Consider the following 23,986-nt stretch of genomic DNA (forward strand, 5'->3'; position numbering starts at 1 on the left):
ACTACCTTTGTGATGCACGCTTAAGCGTCTGTCAATTGGCCAGGAGGCAGAGCTTTGTTTCACAGCCAGGAGTTGCCTGTTGCTCCTCTCCTCCTCCCCTCTCCTCCTCCCTTCCCCTCCCCCCTCCTCTCCTCTCTCCTCCCCTCTTCTCCTCCCTTCCCCTCCCCCCTCCTATCCTCTCTCCTCCCCTCCTCCCCTCTTCTCCTCCCTTCCCCTCCCCCTCCTCTCCTCACACCTCCTCTCCTCTCCCCTCCTCTCAGCCAGTGCACTTGAAACTTCAACAATGTGATCGCAAACAAGGAGCCAGGCAAGGGGATGAAAACCTCTCTCTTCCTATCAGGGCCGGACCTAGGACATTTGGTGCCCTAAGCAAGCTTCACCCCTGGTGCATAATTATTTGGATCCATGTAATCAGAGTGAACAATAATGCAATTTATGACCAATTTGTAGATCAGAAACTGTAATGTGATTACTGTAACTGGATTACTGTACATTACTTCTTTTTTTTGCCTTTTACATTTTCTCCCATCACCCCAATTTTAGTCGTTATGCCAATTTCCTGGTCACTATACTGCCCTACTGTCGGTCTGGGGAGGGTGTAGACTACCACACACCTCCTCCGAGTCGCCAGCCCGCTTCTTTTCACCTGACAGCTATAGGAGTTTCACTGCAGGAGAGCGTAATGCACATGGAGGTTCATGCTATCTCCCCCCAGATCCCCTCCCTGCTGGAGCAGACCGACCAGTAGGAGTCGCTGTTGCAACGACTAGGACTCATGCCCTCACCGGCTTCCCACCCGCGAACACTGCCAATTGTGTTTGTATAGGGACGTCTGACCAAGGAGAATTGCCGAGAATTGAACCCTGAGTCTCTGCGGTGGCAGGCGACTGCTTAGACCTCTACCCTAACCCAGAGGCTCCCATTACGGGGGCGACAGTGGCTCAAGAGGTAGAACGGTCGTCTGGTAATCAGAAGGTTTACCCTGTCTGTGTCCTTGAGCAAGACACTTAACTCCTAACTTCTCCTGACGAGCAGGTTGGAACCTTGCATGGTTGCCTCTGACATGAGGCATAAGTTGTAAAGCTCTTTGGATAAAAGCACTATATAAATGCTGTCCATTCCATTGTAAGTGCATTTATATAGAGCTTTTATCCAAAGAGCTTTACAATGTTGTTCCTCACATTCACAACCAGGCTTTGCCTGTTGCTCCTGTCCTCTCCTCTTCTCCTCTCCTCTCCTCTCCTCTTCTCCTCTCCTCTTCTCCTCTCTCCTCTCCTGTCCTCTCTTCTCCTCCTCACGACCGCTCTACCTCCTGAGCCACTGTCGCTCCATGAAAAATGTGGTGTGATTACAGTAATACGTTACTTTGTAACATAAGCAGCCACTTATTTGTGTCATTAAGTAGAGAAGATGGGAGGAGAGGAGGCTCTCCTGTGATCTGTAGGCAAAGTGACGTCCGATTTGTTTTAATTTGCCTTAAAACTGCTGGTGGTGCTGATATGATGACAGGGAGAAGGGGTTTTCTTTTGTCATAAACACTTGGGATGCTTTGATACTGCCTGGTATTGGGCTGTGGGCTGATACCGGGTTAAAACACAACTACTCAGTACCAAGATCAGACACCAAGAGCCATGTTGTAAGATGTCAGAAATCAAAGAAAAACAACAACTTAATTTTCCTTATTATTATTATTATTTTTTTTTTTTTACACATATTTTAAAGTATATAAGATCTCTCTAATGGGGTAACATTTATTATATCTCAAAACATGTTTTGTCTAAGGACTCAAAACAAATACTCTAAGTCTATATTGTTTAGTAAAAGGAATGGATTGAATCAGTACTCTGTATTGACCTATCTCAAGCACCACCCTCTTTTCTTGATCCTCCAATCACAACTGGGAAGCGACAGTTGTGACTGCAGGATCAAGAAAAGAGGGCGGGGCTTGAGATAAGACAATTGGCAGAGCTCAGAATCATTATCTGGGGTGGAAGAAATAGTAATCTATGTGTTACAACTAAGTGATTGGAAATATTTGAATGACTTCTGGGGTGTGCTTGATTTACTGTAAATCTCCTGGCACTTGAGCCTCAAAAGAGCAAAATGCTGATTGTAAATTATGATTAAGCAGTGATTATTTATTTTGTCTGTTTGTTTGTTTTGAATCTCAAATGTTTGAGACAAAAAAAATAATTCCAGGTTTGATGATATTTTGACCTTTTGATAAATTAATTAATTTACTATTTCGGCCAAAGTTTATTTCCTGTTGGAGTGTTTGCTAATACAGTAGTCGACAGGAAATACACTGGGGCCCAAGCTGTTACCCTAGCAATGGACTTCTCCTGAAAAGGTCTATATATCTACATTCACTTATTTTGAGTGCATAGTTAAAATTATTGTTAGACATTTATTTTTGCATGTCTCTTGCATGTTGAAAGTAGAATAATACATATTACAGTTGCAGATGCCTGTCTGCAAAATATCTCACATTCTTCTCACATTTCACACACGTCATGTGATTTGCTCTTAAGTATATTATTCATGTTTGTTGAATTGGCATTATGTGTCAGCTGCAAGCACACACAGACAGCACACCGTGCTACTAGCAGCGTTCCTGATCTCATGGACTTGAAAAGCCACAGTATTTACTTGAGCATCAGGCAGCTTCTATCTTTCGCTTTCATCTCAAGATAATAACATGGCACTCGAGTAAGGCTGTCACATTTCTCTGTTGTATTTTCTTTTGTTATCTAAAAATATCTGTGCTCACTGAGTATATATATATATATACATTTACACTGTATGGGTGATAATTCAGCTCTGCCTCAAAACACGTCTCTTGAGAAATGATAACGTTGACGTGAAGGAAACTGTATGTATGGTGGGTGTGGCCAGTATAGAACTGTGAATGAGGAATAGGGAGGTGTAGTCTGACGTCACTTTAGTTTCCCACGTGGTCCACCCGTATAGGGATTTATCATTGGGAAAATATTATCGGCTATTGTAATAATTCTGCCTAATGAATATTGGCAAGCTCTCCATTTTTGCACAAAATGAGTTCCCTTCTATCACTAACCTTATTGTTTAAGCATTTTTGGTTGAAATAAAATTATACATAATTATTTTACAATTAATTGCTAATTGTTTCATGTTGAGCTATAGATTGTGGATGAATACACACAGAAAGGTACACCATGCCAATGTTCATGCTTTATTTGTTTTAAACGTGACGATTTAGAAATGTGTCCATTGGAAATACATTGCGAGGTGGACCGGCCGGAAACAACAATGACGTAACCACTACACCTCCCTATGGTCTTATCACTGAGTTCTAAGCCTGTTTGTGATAACCCAATTTATTGTCATGAATGAATGAATGAATGAATGAATGAATGAATGAATGCATGAATGAATGATGGCATTTACGTACATAGCACGGTTGTAGTGCAGGGACTCAAAGCACACACAATGTAGCTGCTCCCAACCAGAGTAACTGCTCCCAACCAGAGACAGAGTTGAAGGAGTTGTGTGGTGGAACCGGACTCATCAATTATGTCATCGACGGATCTTCATCTTCATCAATGTACTGTTGGTTTAATAGTGAAAACACATATACAAGGTACATACATGTAGGAGGGGACACTGAGGGAGAGGAGGGGACAGGGAGGGAGAGGAGGAGGGGACACTGAGGGAGAGGAGGAGGGGACACTGAGGGAGAGGAGGAGGGGACACTGAGGGAGAGGAGGGGATACTGAGGGAGGAGGAGGGGACACTGAGGGAGAGGAGGAGGGGACACTGAGGGAGAGGAGGGGACACAGAGAGAGGAGGAGGGGACACTGAGGGAGAGGAGGGGACACTGAGGGAGAGGAGGAGGGGACACTGAGGGAGAGGAGGGGATGCTGAGCCTAAGAGTAGAGAGAGGTGGTGGCCGTAGCCCCTTGGCTCTCAACTTGGTGTGAGATTTAACCCTTTCACTACCACACTACCAAAGGGTTAACCATTTCACTGCGACAATACAGGAGGTTAACCCTTTCACTGCCGCACGACAAAGAGTTAACCCTTTCACAACCACACTACAGAAGGTTAATGGTGTGGTAGTGAAAGGGTTAAGATATCGTTTGGGGGGAACCAAAAGGTCTTCCTCCACAGAGAGAAACACGTTTAATAAAAAATTCCTTCAAGAATTTATTATTGTGCTGTTATAGATTCAGAGACAGAGGAGTGGATGAGTTTCTCCTCTTCGTGGACCTTTGGCGTTAACTCAGGCAGGGCAAGGCAGCAGTCGCGTGCACCAATCGGCTGTCCGCTGATCAGATACGCACCAATCGTAATCGAGCGTGGCTAAAACTCTGACGACAAGACGCTCCGTTTAAAACTGCTCTGCCTCTAACTCATTAGTGCATTGTACTCCATTGCTGCTTGGCGCCGGTAAAAACTCCCTCTGCCTCCCCAGCATCCACCTGCATCTGTTATTGCGTTTTACTGTACTTGTGCAATGACAATGAAATGTAATCAAATCTATTCCACCATGTAGATATAGAGCTTAGCAGTCCTGTTCAGTTCGGTGATGTACTGCCTGCACCACTTTTCAGAAAAACAGAGTTTGAGTTAACATTAAAAACAACCGATGTGGGATTTATCACATTTTAAAAGGATTTATATATACTGTATATATATTATGTAACGGTTGTGACATCATCTATATCTATACCTATAAGTGAACTCACTGCTTTGTAATGTGTCTATGTGTCTTTTGAGGGTGAGAGTAACCCATAGCACCCCTACTCGCCCCAGTCACTTCACAACATCGGAAGTCCATCGTGACTGCGCTTCACGGTACCATCCGTTACACTCACCCTCCTTAAACCCACTCCACCCCACCCAAGGCATCCGGGTCAGTCGGCACCAATGTAACGGTTGTGACATCGTCACCTTAAACTTCGATGCCCCGAGGGAGTTTCAAACCTGCGGTCTCCCACACCGCGGGCTACAGCACAGACCGCTATACCAAGAAGTGAACTCACTGCTTTGTATATATATTTTTTTGGAGATCGATGTCATACTGTGACACTGAAATGAAAAAATATTTCATCAACTAAGATATTTAGTCAACAAAAGGCTTACCTGTAGAGGCCTATGCCTGATATGTGGTGCGAAATTTGCGAACAACTTACTTTTTATTTTATAGATTTTCCACAAATAAGGGAAGGACTCTAATAGAGCTGCATAGTTCAGGGTTTTATTTCAAAGTAGGTCTACACATGGTAGTCTTTTTTCAAAGTGGACTACTTTTTATTTGATAAATGTTCCACAAATAAGGGAAGGACTCAAATATACCTGAATAGTTCAGGGTTTTATTTCAAAGTCGGTCTACAGACACCAGTGTTTTGTCTCCTCTTCTGTGTTTTATTTAAAAATAGGTCTACACAGCCAGTATTTTTTCTCCTCTTCATAAGAGTTTGAGGATTTTCTTTGTTATAACAGGTAAAAACAGCAATAAAAAGCCAACATTTTTCTTTTTGTTGCTTTATAATCCCAACAAACTGTGTGCTATAAGTATAAAGTATAATAAATCGCAAATTACTTTGGGTATGCAATTGTCAGGCGTTTTATGCTAAATGTGGGGTATGCTTGGGGATATATAAAACGTTATACACTGTTATCTTCATTTTAAGGGTAAATAGGTTGTGCGGCTCCCTGAGCATTTTATTTTGTGGGACGGGGGGAAAGTGGCTCTTTTGATAGTAAAGGTTGCTGACCCCTGGTTTAACCCATAGCACCGCTACTCGCCCCAGTCACTTCACAACATCGGAAGTCCATCGTGACTGCGCTTCACGGTACCATCCGTTACATATATAAAGAAGTGAATTGCAGTGGAACTTTGGCTCAAAACGTGGCACGAAATCCGGTTCATGTCAAACATCACAACTCCGCACAGACTAGCCGTGCTAGAATTATTTACAGTAGAAGCTCCTGCACAATGTGCCAGGGGATGCGGGAATCGTAGTTATCTTGCTCCGGGAATTATATGCTTTTAATTAGTAAATTATGGCTTTTGTATCGCAGATATGTTAAAGGTTGGTCGATTAAATGCAAGATATCCTCATAGATATCTCATAGGTCCGGCCAGGCAAAGGGGTGGAGTCGACCACTAAGCTCTATGTTCTCTACTGTATATGCTGGCTGGTTGTGTCTTGCAATATTGACAGTATCATAAGTTCAAAGGATGTGTCTCTGTTCTCTGTGAACCCCCGGTTATTATTTGTGCTCCCAAGTAATAACCGTGAGAGCAGAAGCTATATGGCCAAACCGTAGAACCATTTGTTGCTATTAAATGGTCCGCTCTTTATGATGAAAGCATCCCTAACTGAACACTTTACGTGGCTCGTGACCTTGTGAGTCGATCCCAATTACTGTACACTGCACTCTTTTCAATGCCAGGCCGATGCAGCCCGTCACCACCTGACCTCCGGTCCGATTCACCCCGGCCTCTTCCAGGTCGTGGAGGGTGTGTGAGTTTGTGAGTCCTTTTGAATACAGCGCTGAGTGACAAACCCCGCTATTCTGTTCATTCTAATGTCTAAGGCATGAGTATTTGAGAACAAATAAGTGTCTTACTCAACAGAAAGCTATTTCCACAGCCAACCACATACCAGGCCTGACGTTGCTCGTAACTCAGGCAGTGGCAACCAGCTGAGTTGGGTGCCACTGATCTCTCCACAACAATGGCCCAGCCAGCGCAGAGCCATCTCATAGGCAGCTTTAGTGTAAACAGCATCAAAAGGTTAATTGAAAAAGGATTTCATGATGATATATTTACTGAGATACTATTCTTTGATCTTTTTTATTTTTTTTTTCAGCAGGCACATGGCTCGTAGGTCCGAGGTTTTTCTTGTAACAGGAGTTATATGTCTAGCAACTATAATTCTGATGGTTTCCTTTCATTCTCAATGACAGTATGTATATACACAAGAAAAATAACATCTCAATAGGGGAAATCTTTGCCTTATATCGATTTCCCGGCATGGACAAACAAGATACTCAATAAAGGGTTATTTTTAAGGGAAAGCAGTAGAACCACAGGCATTTCAAAACTGAATGATGGATTTTCTAAAAGAAAAAAATCGTGATCTATTGTCTTTTTCATGGCCGGTTAAATTTTCAACATTTGTTCTCAGCGTGCTCAAATTTGTGGTTGATGAATCAAATTATTTCAAATCAAGGTCTTTGGTGAATGCTGTGGCTGTTCAGTTGTAACACCAAACACTGACTTCTACTAATCAAACCATGGGATTGGGTTTTGAAAAAACGTACAATCTTACCGCCTTTTGAAATGATTTATTGCTGTGTTTGACGCTATAATTGTAAAACGTGACATACAACGTACATTCATTGTGACTGTATGTGAAAGTGACATTGCAATACAATCGATATAATGTCATGAATATTTTAGATGTAAAATAAAAATATATGCATTCTTTATTTTTGTAAAACAGGACTGGACCAAAGTGAGGCATTAGCAGCATGGAGAGGGGAAGGGGGGGGGGCGCGGTTAGAAGTCATATGGCATAATGAGAATGATATCCACAGCCGCAGCACGTAAAATATATAAAATGCAATTATGAGATCTATTTCAGACAACTGCATTTTGACTGTCACATTTGCAATGCTTTTGTAACTCATTTTAGGTTATGAACATTTAGCATGAAGTTGCAGTCAACTGTTTCAGAGGGCTTTGACTTTCTAGTCAAGTATATGAATTATGCTAATGTGAAAAAAAACATCAAACAACAGTTTCAAAACCGCTGCAGTCAAATTAGCTTTTTAAGCCGTGGTGAAAAGCAGCCATTGACGATGTGACACAGCACACAATGGGATACAGAAAGACAAACACAATAAGTCTTTCCTTTGTTGTCAAATGTGTTTCTTCAAGGTTAATCGACATCGATTATTTGCTAAAGTATTCTATATCGCCAAGCAGCGGGAGCCATTTCTTTGACTGGAATTAAAATGAAAAGGAAAAAGGAAAGGCTATTATATAAAAGAGGACAGAAACAAACGATAAAGTTTATTGAAGATAGTACACATAGCCGTATTTGAACACTAACCAGCACCAATAAACAGAGAGAGGAAAATCATTCCACGCCCACAATAAAATAGAGAGAAAAGTCATTCCATCTGGTATCCTGCACCAGAAATACGCTAGGTCTAAAAATCCTTCCATTCAATACAATAGAACACCTGGGAAGTTACCTTTTCTATCAGCCTCCATTTCCATTATGAATCCCTTTTCCTTTCCTTGCCAACGGTGCAGTCCCACCCAACAATAGCCGGAGTATATCTGTCTTATGTCTCCTGCTCTAAGCTACTCCTCTGTCTCCTCTTCCTCCACCAACTCTTCCTCCTCTTGGTTGAAGGAACTGCCCGTTCCTACATCCAGAACCTGCAGTTTGGCCAGGTAGGCGAAAGAGCTCTCTTTCACAGAATCGGCAGACAAGCGGTTGAACCTGGGGGTGACAGAGAGACAGGGAGGCTGGTTAGATAGTTGTACCTGAGAGTCAGACAAGAAGGTAGATAGTGATACCGATTTCTTCTAAACTATCCGGCTGAGAGCTAGCCTAGCTTAGCACAAGTGAATGGAAGCAGATAAGGATCAGCTAGCCTAGCTTAAAACTCCGGGAGAGGTGTTTTTGACCAACAGCTAGGCTAGCTGATCCATATCCGCTTTCATTCATTTGTGCTAAACTAGGCTAGCTTACTAGATCAGGACTCAATATTAAATGGATCAGGGGCAGAAAAACCTGATCAGCACGTCCCTAATGAGGACTCCCTCTTTTCACTCTATTTCACCTCGGGGGTTGTTGTTTTATGAATCTTAGCATAACCATAACTTAATTAATTTCACTAGACCGTACTCATGCCGAACCCTGACCCAGAACTAGAGATTCATTTTAGCTTTGGTTTGTTACCGGAATGTCCTGCAAAACCATGGGGACGACATTGCGTAAAAATAGAGAGTCCCCCATTTCCATGACATCTACGATAATTCTATGGCAGCCATTCTATGATGCACCAGCAGCCATGTGCGTGCATGTGTGTGTGTGCATGCATGCATGTGTGTGTGCGATAGCTTCTCTCTGAGTAGGGATCAGGACAGTATGACCCATCTGTTGGGTGTCACCTCAGTGTCACATTCAGCTACATCACTCTGGTATATACAGTAATGCCCTATCAAGGATATGTCACAGTGAATGACATTCAGTCCAGAGCAAAGTCCTGCTGACGTGCAGCACTGTATGTGTACAAAATGTTTAACAGGGCTGATTCAGTCAGCAGTTAAGTGCATTTCTGCACGTGAAAACCTCAGACCAACTTCACAGCATTGTGTTTTAGACATCCATTCAAATAGATTGTCGACACGTTAATGTCACTCAACATCAGTTGTGAGTTTTAAAGACAGATGCAGCTGTATTTTCCACGTTCACAATGACGGATGGATTATTCATTACACGCCTGACAGTTTTCAATTACAGTACAAACAAATGCACACTCAGACACACAAACACACAAATCACACGCACACACACAAATGCAAATCCGCGGCCCTCCCCCACGGCACAAGCATTCCAGCCATGGAGGGATTTGATGGGAAAACAGCAATTCCAAACTGATGTGGCCACAGCTGCAGGGAGCCCACGAGGAGCCCAAACAGCCTGGCATAACGCAGCTGACGTGGGGATCCCACTGATAAGACCGAGTGTGTGGTTTTCAAGATTCAAGATTCAAGAGATGTATTAGTCATGTAGTGAAATGAAGGTGGCCATGCCCGCCTTGATTGTGCAAAAAGAAATAATACAAATAATAATAGAATAAAATAGAATAGATAATAGATAGACATGATAAAAGGTACTAAGATAAAATACTATACAATGCTAAGCTTACGAATGAAAGGTGAGTCCTATATACACTACTATACAATATGCCAGTGGTTCTCAACCTTTTTACACCAAGTACCACCTGAGAACGTAGCTGGCTCTCCAAGTACCACCATATGGCCGACGTTAAAATACAGTCTATTCAGCTATGCACAGTTCACACAGGAGGCAAATGTATTCCTAATACCATTATTTATTGTTAACTTTTGTCAGACATAGCCACAATGTACAAAGGGGTAGCAGTAGCACTAGAACTAGCTAACTCTTCCACACAACTCATACAATGCAAGGGGCATTGAGAACATAATAACTAACATTCTCACATAGCAAGTGAGAAAATTAAGAACAACTGTATTTCAGCAAATGTACTTAATTCTCTCTCTCTCTCTCTCTCTCTCTCTCACACAGCAAGCAAGTGTCCTTCATTCTCTCTCACACACACACACACACACACACACACACACACACACACACACACACACACACACACACACACACACACACACACACACACACACACACACACACACACACACACACACACACACACACACACACACACACACACACACACACACACACACACACACACACACACACACACACACACACACACACGTTGTTGTCCATTGACAACTCACATAAGCAGGGCCGGACTGGGGAAATAATTCAGGCTGGTGTGAAATATAGCCCCAGTCAGGCCACTTTCTAAGTGGGGTCCCCCACCAGGAATTATTTTGTTACAAAGACTTAATTTCCTGCATTCTGGTGCCGGAATTTTTGAATGTTTACCCTTTAAATGCCAGTGTTTGTGATGGGCATCAGAAATTATATTAAAAAAAAAAAAACATTTTCGAATTGTAACCCTTTAAAGTACATTTTTCTCGGGGGGATTATTACAGACTAGGCATGTGTCAATGATTAGCAACAACACAGCTTTTGATGGATTTTTTGTTTTTTGTAATGTCAGATTTAACTCTTTTCAGAAAAGTGGGAGTATTTCATTTTTTATCTGACATTACAAAAAAATCTAAAAATTAAAATGGTTATGATCAGAGCTGAAGTTGAATAAAATATTTATGACTGTTTAGACTGCATTAATCTCTGTCACAGTGATCTCCTGGTTGTTCCCCACTTAGGTTATAACTATCGCGCCGCCGCAACTAGAAACACTGGCCTGCTTCTAAGTTCAGTGGCCTGACTGCAAAAAAAAATATTATAATTTGTTTTCTTCAAGTACCACCAGCAGTACCACCAAGTACATTAGGGAGTGAATTTTAAACAACAACATCATTTCTCACCTGGAAATAATGAAGTTCTCTTATCTTTATTGCCCATGTTTATTGTAACATTATAGTATAATCGATAGGGCATACAGACCCTCACCTGCACCTTTGATTACACTGTTTACTTTCTCATATTCTTATATTCAGAGTTAAACTTTACACTGTTTATTGAATTTGTATTACAATTCTATTGCCTATATTTATGTATTGCTACTATTACCCTGCCCATACATGTTACCATGCTGCTATGACGCTCACATTTCCCAGAGGGGATCAATAAAGGAATATCTTATCTTATCTTAAAGGAACATGCCAAACATTTTGGAAATTAGCTTACCATCTTCTCCAGAGAGAGACAAGAAGATAGATGCCAGTTTCCTCTCTGTGCGTTCAGTAGAAAGCTATCTGGCTGCATGTTAGCCTAGCTTAGCACAATGAATGGAAGCGGACATGGCCGGTTAGCCTAGGCATTGTCCAACTAACATCTCTCCCGAAGGCTAACATTTCCCAAAATGTTGGCGTGTTCTTTTAACTCATTAAGCGTCATAAGCTGTCCCCGTCATTTTCGCAGTGTTTCACAATGTTTGCAGAGCTGTGTGTGTGTTCTGTATTATAGCTGTGGAGACAATGGTGTGGCTCATTTGACAGATACTACTTGTAGTCCAACATGGAAAAAATAGTTTGTTTCTACACACTGTAGTTTGTAGTTTATTACACGCTAAACATCGCACATTTCCAAGATAATCCAGTCTTTTTCCATAGATCGCGAGATAAAACGTGTTATATGCAATAAGTACCAGGATTTCAATGGCCGGGTGATCTGCAAGGGCAAAATGTCAGACACCTTTGCCATCACAACAGGGGTGCGGCAGGGTTGTCTTCTTTCTCCTTTGATTTTCCTCATTGCCATTGACTGGATCATGAGAACAACTGAAAATCAACGGACAGGAATCCAGTGGACCTTGTTTACCCAGCTCGAGGACCTGGATTTCGCAGACGACCTTGCGCTAGTCTCTGAAAACCACACACAACAGAAGACAGATTACAGACTAACAGTGACCAGCTTGGACTCAAGATCAACACCGGAAAAACCAAGACCATGAGGCTAAATCTAAAAACACATGATCCAATCACACTGAGGGGAGAGGCCATAGAGAACGTGGAGCACTTCACCTACCTAGGGAGTAACATCAGCAGGGATGGAGGAGCAGACAGGGACATAGAGGCACGCATCAGCAAAGCACAGGTAGCATTCAGGATACTCAGGCCAATCTGGTTGTCCAAGCAACTCTCCAACAACACCAAGCTACGGATCTTCAATACCAATGTGAAGACTGTCCTGCTCTACGGCTCTGAGACGTGGAAGACTACCGAGGGCCTCACAAGCAAGATCCAGGTGTTTGTCAACAAATGCCTGCGCTACATCCTCAAGCTGTGGTGGCCCATCAAAACCACAAATGAAGAGCTGTGGAGGATAACCAACCAGGACAGCATAGCTACCACCATCAAAAGGAGAAAGTGGAACTTACAGTAGGAAGGACTCCAACAACATCACTAGACAGGCCTTGGACTACAACCCGCAGGGGAAGAGGAAAGCCGATAGGCAGAGAAACACCTGGAGACGTTCCACACTCCAAGACCTAAAGAACATCGGAGTGAGCTGGAAAGAAGCAAAGGCCCTGGCCCAGAAGAGAGTGAGATGGAGAGCTCTGGTGGACGCCCTATGCCCCCCAACGGGGTAAAGAGGATTAAGTCAAGTAAGTCATATGCAATAAGCCCAAACCCTTCTGGTTGATCCCCTGAAACCCCAAATACTCCCAAATCAAAGGTATATACCATGTACACATGTACCTTCACAAAATCATCGTTTTAACTCAAAACCGTGATGTTTGTCGAGCATATTTTACATCCGGTAAAACACAAAACTGTGATTGTTAGAAAAATAGACATAGATTATACCTTAATTTAGCCAGAAGATATTCCAAAAAGAATAATTCCAAGTGATCGCATCGCCATCGCGATTACCAGTGTATATGTTTATACACGTTTCGATGGGAAATACACTTCGGCAATGGAATTTCGAGGCGATCGCCGTGAATCTCTGTTCAAGCAGGAGGAGGAGCCCTTACCAAAAAAATATATATAAAAAAAAACGTGTATCCATTCCACACCAAACCATTCCAGTTCAAAGGTAGGCGATACTGCCACCTGGTGATATTCGATCTGCATTGCAATTCCAATTTTTTTTTAAATTATTATTATTTTTGTTCTCTTATTTTGGAGATCGGTGTCATACTGTGACACTGAAATGAACAAATATTTCATCAACAAAAATATTTAGTCAACAAAAATATTTCATCAACTAAAATATACAGTAAGTGGCTAATCTTGAGTTTCCGACCCCCCAGTAAGCTAATCATGGATAAATCCAAAAAAGGAAAGTCTGAGGAAAATAGAGGGTTTAATTCAGCATGGACAGATTAATTAGCTTTCACGACTAACAATGCAGGCTTACCTGTATGCCTGATATGTGGTGCGGAATTTGCGAACAACGAAAGATTTACTTTTTATTTTATAGATTTTCCACAAATAAGGGAATAGAGCTGCATAGTTCAGGGTTTTATTCCAAAGTAGGTCTACAGATGCCAGTGTTTTTTCTCCTTTTCTGTGTTTTTTTTTCAAAGTAGGTCTACACATGGTAGTCTTTTTTCAAAGTGGACTACTTTTTTATTTTATAAATGTTCCACAAATAAGGGAAGGACTCAAATATACCTGAATAGTTCAGGGTTTTATTTCAAAGTCGGTCTACAGACACCAGTGTTTTGTCTCCTCTTCTGTGTTTTATTAAAAAATAGGTCTACACAGCCAGTATTTTTTCTCCTCTTCATAAGAGTTTGAGGTTTCCCTTTGTTATAACAGGTAAAAACAGCAATAAAAAGTCAAAAATTTTCTTTTTGTTGCTTTATAATTTCATTAATGCAACAAACTGTGTGCTATAAGTATACAATATAATAAATCGCAAATTACTTTGGGTATGCAATTGTCAGGCGTTTTAATGCTAAATGTGGGGTATGCTTGGGGATATAATTATAAAACGAACGTTTTTTATTTTATATTTTTTTCCCCCTTTTTTTACATAAAACCAGACACACAATACATAAACAATGGAAATCCACAATAAATCATAGGACTATGATTGACACAATAATGAAATTAATGACAGTCCAGTACTTAAATCAAAATAAATGTAAATTAAAGGATTTACCCATAATAAATGCAATACAATACCTATGCTCTTGCTCACTCCCCCCCCCCCCCCCCCCCCCGCCTCAGGACCCCTTTTTGGACAAACTATCCATTATTCCGTTTAACACCAGGAATTACAAATTCATATCCTAACCTTAATCCTCTCCACCACCTCTAACCAGATTGCTATGCTGGCTTCACTAACACCTAAAATTGTTGTGGTAGATATCTCTAGATAAATCACATCGAGATAGGTAAGAACTAGGGATGCCCCGATTGATCGGCCACCGATCGTTATCGGCCGATACTCAGTATAAATATGCAATCTGTGAATTCCGATAATGAGTCATATTCGCCGATCGCGGAAACCGATCAAGCGAAGCTCTCACTCGCTGTCTGTCTCAGACACACACGACCTGCAAACTGCCGCTGCTCCTCCTCCCTAGCCCCGTCCGCCCCCGTGTAGAGTTTGTAAACAAAGAGGACTGAGAGGCGGCTCCTCTGCTCGAGTCTGTAGTGCATTCGACCTGCGCTAACGTTAGCTACCTAGCTATCGTTACTGTTTAAACAAAATTACCCAGTCAACTATTCACGTTTAGTAGGCATTGTCTAACGGTATTTAGCCGGCTAGCTACCGATAGCTCCTGATATCAACAAATGATCCAGAAAGTCTAGTAGTCCATGTTCATACCTCCGTTAGCTTGCGTTAGCTTGCGTAAGCTGACGTTAGTTTACTGTTCAAAACGAAATGTCCAGGGGAGGAAATTAGGCCACTTTACTCGCCAATTGCGAGTATTTTTTACGTTTGGCGAGTAATTCATGAAGAGCACTCGCCAGTCTGGCGAGTACTAGTAATTACAAAACAAAACAAAAAAATCATTCTGCAATCTGCTGATTCGCTCACTGACACAAACCGAACTCTGACTCCCCCCTTGATTCCTCCCATTTGCGCCACATAATAATCAGACCATAACCAATGAACATCATCGTTGTACAGATGCGCTCTAAGCTCCTCCAATGAACACTCGTTTTCTAGAAGATGACGCCCATCTAGGGGAAGTGGACATACCACTGCGCGCAGACCTACTAACTCCTGCCACCGGCAGCCGGCTTGACAACGTAGACAAACTTACAAAAACACATGAGTGGATGAAAATAATTGCATGTAGAGTCGTCGCTTTCGGATATCGGTGCGGTCTGACATGGGGGCGAACAACAGCACGCGACGCGTCTCCTTCGAGTCGGATGAGAATGACAGTCAACCAGCATTAGCCGGCTAGCTACCTAGCATGTAACAAGCTACCATAACGCGCATTCAACATAGTGGACGACTATACTGAGCGGCTTTGCTTAAATGCAGCCGAGTGACATTTTATTATTACCGGGTTTCCCAGCATATCACCACTCGCCCATATGCCCTTCACAACGGTGATGTTGTCATATTTGGCATTCAGAACACACCTGCTGAACCCCTAGCGTTGTCGATTCGGTTCCAATGTATTGTCATCTTACAGCACAAGTACAGTACAACCAGAATACATTTGGCATACAACCAGAGTGCAAATGTAACAAGTCAAGTTCAAGTTGTTTTATTTAGCTATTACATTACAGTGAAATGCTTGGTTCTTTCACTGCCCAACCCAGTATTGATTGATTGATTGAAAACTTTATTAACAGATTGCAGAATGGGTACAATACAGTACAGCTCAATACACACAATTGTTAAGGGGATGCAGACCAGAGAAGGACTTTAGTCTTGTTTACATCAGGGTCCCCCATTTCAGTCCTGTTTGCTTAATGCCTTGTCCACTTCCTCCACACTCCAATATGTTATGATGAATTAAAAATGGGGGACCCTGATGTAAACAAGACGAAAGTCTTTCTCTGGTCTGCATCCCCTTAACAATTGTATGTATTGAACTGTACTGTACCCATTCTGCAATCTGTTAAGAAACTTTTCAATCAATCAATCCCTTCAACCCTGCTCCTGTCAAACCTGCTCTTTCCATTCCCTCCATCATGTCCCCCCTTTCTGATGAATATTTCCTGCACTTAAGAGTCAGACACACATTCCTAGTAGTTGAGCTGTGATGAATGAAAACTTTATTTAACAGATTGCAGAATGGGTACAGTACAGTACGGCTCAATACATGCAATTGTTAAGGGGATGCAGACCAGAGAAAGACTTTCGTCTTGTTTACATCAGGGTCCCCCATTTTCAATTCATTTTCAATTCATCATTCAGTATAACCTAGACCAGCCCAACCCAGCATCTTTCACTGCCCAGTTCAGCCCAACCCAGTCCAGAATAGTTCCCTCTTTCATGTTAATATGTGATTTAATGATGTAATATTTTGAAGAGTAGAGACAGTGTGATTAATTTACTATGATTGAAAATCAATTTAGACGAAGACGTACAAAGAAGTAATTATCACAATTAGCGATTTTTTTTGTCTGGTAAAAAATCTATTTGGCTGGTAAAAAAAATCAGATACCCGCCAGTTGGCTGGTAAGCCAAAAAGTTAGTTTCCTCCCCTGGAAATGTCCCATTGAACTAAAGTTCTGTCTTAACGTCATCTAGCCGGCTAGCAGTAGCTACAGATAGCTCTTGATATCAATGTCTTAAAACATTGATTTAATGCGTATTCGAGCTGAGGGCTTGCTGAATGTGAAATGACCAAAGCACAGTAGCGTTACCAATAGGGTCCCGCTGCAGCGCCGGAGAATCCTTTTTGGAGCTGGAGGCTATAATACACACAGACAGTGGAGCTGTTTGCAGATAGCGAGCATTTTGACTTGTTGCGTGGTGGCGATGTCTCGCAGATAATACAAGTACAAGTCTAATTATATAATATATATATTTTATAAAAAAAACAAAAAAAAACGTTTTATATAAAATAAATTTTAATTTCTTTTTAATCAAAAACAATCGGTATCGGATCGGTATCGGCCGATATGGCTCACGACGATCGGTGATCGGTATCGGTGGCAAAAAACGTGATCGGGGCATCCCTAGTAAGAACCCATACCTTCCGGCACATTTTATCCGGTTGAATCCAGCGTGATGCTATCAGCTTTTTAGCAGCCGTAAGACCGGACAAAATTTGTCTCTTTACCTGTATAGAGGCTGCTAACTGAGAAACATCATTCAACATCAATACAGAAGGCAGTACAGGTATGGTCAGAGATAAAAAGTCTGATAATTGTGTGGTTACTTCTTCCCAGAATGTCTTAACCGGCGGGCATTCCCAATACATATGCATAAATGTACCAATATCACCGTTTAAACATAAGGAGCATCGAGAGTCTTGTTTAAGCCCCATTAGGAACAAACGTCTAGGAGTTAAGTAAGTCCTATGAATAAAATTAAGATTAATCTGTTGGTGATCCGGGTTACGTGATGAAAGCCGAACGTTTGCCCAAACTTCATCCCAATCTAAATCTACTTCCAAGTTTGGTATATCCTTCCTCCAGACTAAGTCTAGAGGAAGGACCTCATAATATGAGGATGTAAGTAAGTGACGATAAAACTCAGATACAAAGCCTCTCAATGTTTCCTTTTCATAAAAGAATTTGTGATATCTGTGGTGTTCAAGCGGCACCTTTAATGGAACTCCATGAGCCTTTAAAGCTGCTCTTAATTGTAGATATAAATAAAAAGTGGATTTGGTGAGGTTAAATTTGTTATATATATCTTCAAAGTTGCAAAAACCCTGATCGTTGAAAACATCCCCCAATGTATGTATGCCCTTCTTTTCCCATTTGGTGAATCTGATAGGTTGTTGTGCAATAAGGAGTGAACTGTTATTAAATAGGGGAGTATGACTATGCCATTTATGTTGATTAGTAAATTTTTTCTGTGTGTCACGCCATATCCGAATCACATGTGTAATAAGAGGGCCAAATTTCAAGTTGCATTGCTTAATTGATAAGTTGGTGTATACTACATCCTGCAGTCTATGTGGTGCCACTATGTTCTCCTCTAATGGTCTCCAGGATACAGATGCTTGATAATCAAACCAGGTGATCAGTGGTCTTAAAGAGAACGCTTTAAAATAGTAGCTGAAATCTGGGAATGCTAATCCCCCGTCGGCTTTATTTCTCTGTGCAGTGGATCTTTTTATTCGTGGAGGTTTATTGTTCCAAATAAATGTATATGCGGCGGATTGTAATTTTTGCCAGTAACCAACAGGGGGGGGGGGGGTAACGGCAACATTGAACTGAAAAAGTTGATTCTAGGCAAAACATCCATCTTAACTATTGATGCTCGGACCTGTACTGAGTTTTTTAGTTTTGACCACCTGCCGAAGTCGTCTGTGATCCTATCTAGGAATCCGGCATAATTATACTTCACCGTTTGGCAAATTGTGGGAAAAATCTCAACTCCAAGACATCTAAAGTGTTCTACCATTGGTATATTTACTGGGAGTGAGGTAGCCTTCGCAGTCACATTAAGTGGAAGGAAGGCCGATTTTGGCCAGTTTATCTTAAATCCCGATAGATTGCCAAAATCATCTATCACCTTGAAAAGATGAGGTAGTGAGGTGGTAGGATTTTGCATGAACATTATTATATTGTCCGCATATAAACTGATATGATGCTGTGTGCCCTTAATTGAGATCGGCTCTATGGATTGTGATTGTCTTATATACTGTGCCAAAGGTTCTAGAGATAGAACAAGCAACGTCCATCCCTCTCACAGGACGGCGTTGCCATAGATGACCTATGAGATCATCAGGAACAGGAACAGGCAGTGGCTGCGGCACGCCGTTTGCGACTGCCGCCGCCGCCATGAGCTCGGGGAACAAAGCACGCAGTTCCCCCTGCATACTTTCCCCCACCGAGCTCGCGTCCCTCACATGCAGCAGACTACTGGTTACAGAGCCACATTCTGATGTGGCTGATAGCAGGGCATTCCGCCGCCGAGTCGGAGGTTCTAACCAAACATCTGCGTACGAGGAACCCCAAGGATACCTCTCACCCCCCTCCAGTGTTACCTGGACGGGCGGCGGACATGTCTCCACCGGGGCGTCGAACAAGAACCCGTCCGCTTCTACCATGTAGTCCTCTGTTTCCATTGGCCATGGAGAATCAGACGCATCCTCATCCGGCTCCAGCAACTCACCAAAACCAGGCCGTTTGCGTCTACAAGCCACCATCTTGCGACGGGAGCGAGCCGACGCAAAAAGTTTGCGTCTCAAATCCTCCGCCACCAGAGGAGCCGGCCGCCCAACAGCGGACGACTCTCCGGAGGCAAAGGAACCAGAGCCGTAACCAGGCCATCGCACAGGAGACGGCGCTGGTGCACCAGCTCCTTGGAGAGGCAAACTATCTATCGGACGCCTACCGGGCGCGGCTGCCGACCACGAAAGAGGCCTCAACCCCGCTCCAAGACGCACGACAGAGGAGGCAATGGAGAACCGCTGGTGAAGGGTGACGTTGCTAGCGCGACCCTCCGAGGTAAACATTATGACTTAGCTTTTTTCTTTTAAAATTTATGAGAGAAAGAAAAAAGCAAGAAAAAATGTAAACACGTAACTCAACTTTCTTCAGCTAAAACAACCTCGTCAAGTGGGGTATACAACAGGCACTTCCTTGTGGTGAAAGTGAAGAAGGAGGCGAGTAGGTAGAGCCATATGAAATCCGCGTTCACGGAATCGCGGACGGAATCGCGGAATTAACCAATAAAAATGGAATCAACTGCAAAACGTGGAATATTGCAGAATTTGGCCTAATCTGGACTGAAATTTCGTTTTTGGGTGGAACGTTTGGTGTACACGCGACCGGGGAGGCGGGGACGCTACAGCGTGTTACACACAACACAGCCGCGGTGCTCAAGCGTCTGGCTGCTTGTGTTAACATCGTCAAGAAGCTAAACTATTCCACAATAAGCCCTCAATTCAGAGCAGAACAGTATCCTAATGACTTTTATGCCTCCGGTGATAAGGTGTTTTGCTAATTCTGTCAACGTTTCGTGGACTGGACCCGCAAAAACACTTGCGACACTATTGTGAGGACGTTAGGACGTTTAGCTTCTAGCTAAATCTAGTGCACCCATCCATTTGTTTAATGCAAACGACTGCCCTTTATAAACTAAATACACTTAAATAGCTATGTAACGTTATAGGACTATCCATGGAAATGATAGCTTCTAGAAGTTCTAGCTAAATCTGGTGCACCCATCAATTTGTTTAATGCAAACGATTGTCATTATACACTGCCCTTTATAATCTAAATAAACTTAAATAGCTATGAAACGTTACATTACATAGGACTATAGATGGAAATGATAGCTTCTTGCTAAATCTAGTGCACCCATCCATTTGTTTAATGCAAACTATTGTCATTATACACTGCCCTTTATAATCTAAATAAACTTAAATAGCTATGAAACGTTACAGTACATAGGACTATAGATGGAAATGATAGCTTCTTGCTAAATCTGGTGCACTCATCCATTTGTTTAATGCAAACGTTTGCCATTATACACTGTCCTTTATAAACGAAATAAACTAAACTAAAGGTGCCTAAATTATGCATTACTATATTTCATCACAATATAATAGATATAGCTAGGTTACTGACATTGTCATTGTGATAATGTCAGTAGTAGCTAGCTGTATCTATTGTTTACACTTGAAATATGTATTTTTATTTTGTCACAATATTAATTGAAAAATATTGTGTAAAATTGAACTGTATTTCTGAGTTGAAGCACTTAAAAACATTAAATGGACTGTTATATCTTATTCAATTGTGGACATTTATTCATTCCCACTTATTAGACACTATTTCTGATGGTAAAATGAGCATAAAAGGCAAAATACAGAATTCTGAAATATTAAAACGGAAAAAATGGAATTTGGGAAAAAATAAAATGGAATTTGGAAAATAATAAAACGGATTTCATATGGCTCTACGAGTAGGTGACCACACACCTGCTTATGAAGGTAGCGGATAGGGGTGTGGCCAGACGGATGCTGGTATGTAAAGGTACATTGTGGATTTTTATTCAGTGCTATGCACAAAGTGAGGTTAGTGCAGATGACGCTGAGCGGAGCCAGTATGATATAGAACTTGAGGCCTGACCTAGTATTATGGTCTGCTAGTCAGCGGTTAGTTTATTATTTTATAGAATTTACCGTGCCTTGGGAGGATTTAGTGGAGGAGGCGTTGCCCATGGTTACCTGCTGCCTTGCTGGAAGAAAGATTCTAAACATTCTGTGAAGTTGAGATGTCAGTTGACAGTTGGTCAAACTACACTTCAAGTGACAAATAGTTCCTTTACTGATCATTAGAAAATGGGAACGCTAGCTCAAAAAGCAAGTACCTTTGACTAAGAAAAATATATTAAACAGAATAATATTGCTGTATAGTTTGTATATACTTCAGACGTATTATATTTAGACTTTGTTCTCAAAATGAATGGAGGTGAATGAGGAGCCTGACACCAGGGGAGAATAGCGGTGTTGACAGCAGGCGACGGGGACAGCAGTGGTCGCTAGCTTACTTGTAGATGACTTTAGATAGAGATAAGACTGCTGATTTTTTTTACAAGTTCTACTAAAATAAAATATCCCTCAAAGCTTCAGCATTGAGTGAATTCTTTCTTGTCCCTGTTTACATCGAACTTGAGTTGAGAGTTGAATACTGTTCCTAGATACTAGCCGATGTGTTGACAATTTGAACATCCCTGCCATGTATAATGCTAAGCTTTTGGTTTGTCGTTATTCCGCCTGAAATCAATGATTAATTCCTTCTGGGAGAGTTTAGTGAGGACTTCACTACGCTGGTCGGTACAATAACGCAAAGTGCGTTCACAGAAGGCGTCATGGATTCCTTTAGCATGTTAACACATCCACCGCCATTCACGCTGTAACACGTTATTGCCCGCCATGCTTTGACCGCCAGACCACGCTGTACAGCGATATTGAGATCAATATTTCATTTTTTTGCCATGGCATTTGTGCTGTCCTCCCAATGATTTTTTAATCAAAGGTAGACGGCCAGCCAAACTCTTCAATAAGCAACACAAGAGTCAAACGTAGCTTCCTTGTTTAATGTAGTTCTTGTTGACATTGCTAGGATAGGAGTAAAACTGAAACAGAATGAAGTGCATAGTGTTACTACTAGTCCACGTAAAAAGTATAGATATACAGTAAGTTTACTAAATGATTATATGTAGACATGTTGTACTAAACATTCCAAGTATTATGAACATCTACTGTATCGGCCATTAGCATGTATCATAGGTAATAGAATACAAACATAACAGCGTCCCATCGACGACAATATACTTCAAAACTGAGAGATAACCTTGCAAACAATAAAGGATTACTTACAGACAATGCTTACGATGGGGCAAATCAAAGGATTACAACAGATAAGAACAGCATGTTGTTCATAATGAGAAGTCTCTTCTAAGGAGCTGCAGGTCCCACTTCCTGTTTATCTGTGAGATACCACTTGCTGTTTGACCATGTTCGACCAACAGGTGGTGCCAAAGCAAATCAAAACCATATACACTGCCTGGGAGCTTGTATCACTTCCGCAACGGATTTAGTCGGATTTCGGTTTCCGGGTTCGCCTGATTGGCCGCGACGGCCACTTGACACGCGTGGCACGCCCCCGCGGCAGCGGCAGCGTTGCCCCTGCGAATCAGAGCAATATTGTCGCGCCATCTTCTGAGTGCAGACGCGCTGCTGTTTAAACACTTTTCCCACTTCAATGACAGAGCTGCTGTTTAATGCTCACTTTTCCCACTTCAATGACAGAGCTGCTGTTTAATGCTCACTTTTCCCACTTCAATGACAGAGCTGCTGTTTAATAATATTGTCGCGTTGTGGAAAGCAGGATGAGAGAGCGTAGCTTTCAGTGTGTTTATCATTTAACATTTGACAGGCATACATTGTTGTCATACAGAAGTACAGAATACTTTTATCCAAAATGCTTCTTACTGTTACTGTTAGAGACTGTGCTAGACAAGATAAGTATGAAATAAAATAGTATAGCATGTAAAATAGAAGTAAAAATAGAGGTCACGCTGTTCAGTATAGACATATGTACAATGTTCGATGCAGAATAGAAGTAACTGAGTTACCATACAATATACAATATACTATGATATAGAACTTGAGGCCTGACCTAGTATTATCGTCTGCTAGTCAGCGGTTAGTTTATTATTTTATAGAATTGACCGTGCCTTGGGAGGATTTAGTGGAGGAAGCGTATGAAAGGAAAAAGCTTAGATATGCAGACTTGGCAGCAGAAACTGAACAGTGAGGATGGAAAGCTAGGGTTTATCCAGTAGAAGTAGAAGGATGCAGAGGATTTATAGCACAATCGACTTCATAATAAAACTCTTGACTTGATCATTATTGGGAGAGCTGGGGATTCGTGGGTGGAGTTTGCGAAAAGCGGTACATGAGATGTCGGAAGAAGCATTGAAAGGCTGTCAGTGGATTTGGTTGAGTAGAAATAATACAAAATAAACAAAGGGTAAGAGTATTCCTGTTCTTC

The 23,986-nt window shown here is 41.8% G+C and overlaps 1 protein-coding gene across 2 annotated transcripts in view; it reads right to left on the reverse strand.

Annotated features, from left to right (window-relative positions):
* Nucleotides 1-7,322: 7,322 nt before the first annotated feature.
* Nucleotides 7,323-23,986, reverse strand: part of podn (podocan) — an 82,819-nt gene continuing 66,155 nt past the window's right edge. For both annotated transcript variants that reach the window (XM_084338181.1, XM_084338180.1), the window contains one exon: nucleotides 7,323-8,507. In XM_084338181.1, coding sequence (XP_084194307.1) covers nucleotides 8,366-8,507 — 142 coding nt within the window. In that variant the 3' untranslated portion in view covers nucleotides 7,323-8,365. The remainder of the gene's footprint in view (nucleotides 8,508-23,986) is intronic.

The sequence above is a fragment of the Notolepis coatsorum genome, assembly GCF_963971535.1.
Source record: "Notolepis coatsorum genome assembly, chromosome: 2".
In the NCBI taxonomy this organism is placed as follows: Eukaryota; Metazoa; Chordata; class Actinopteri; order Aulopiformes; family Paralepididae; genus Notolepis; species Notolepis coatsorum.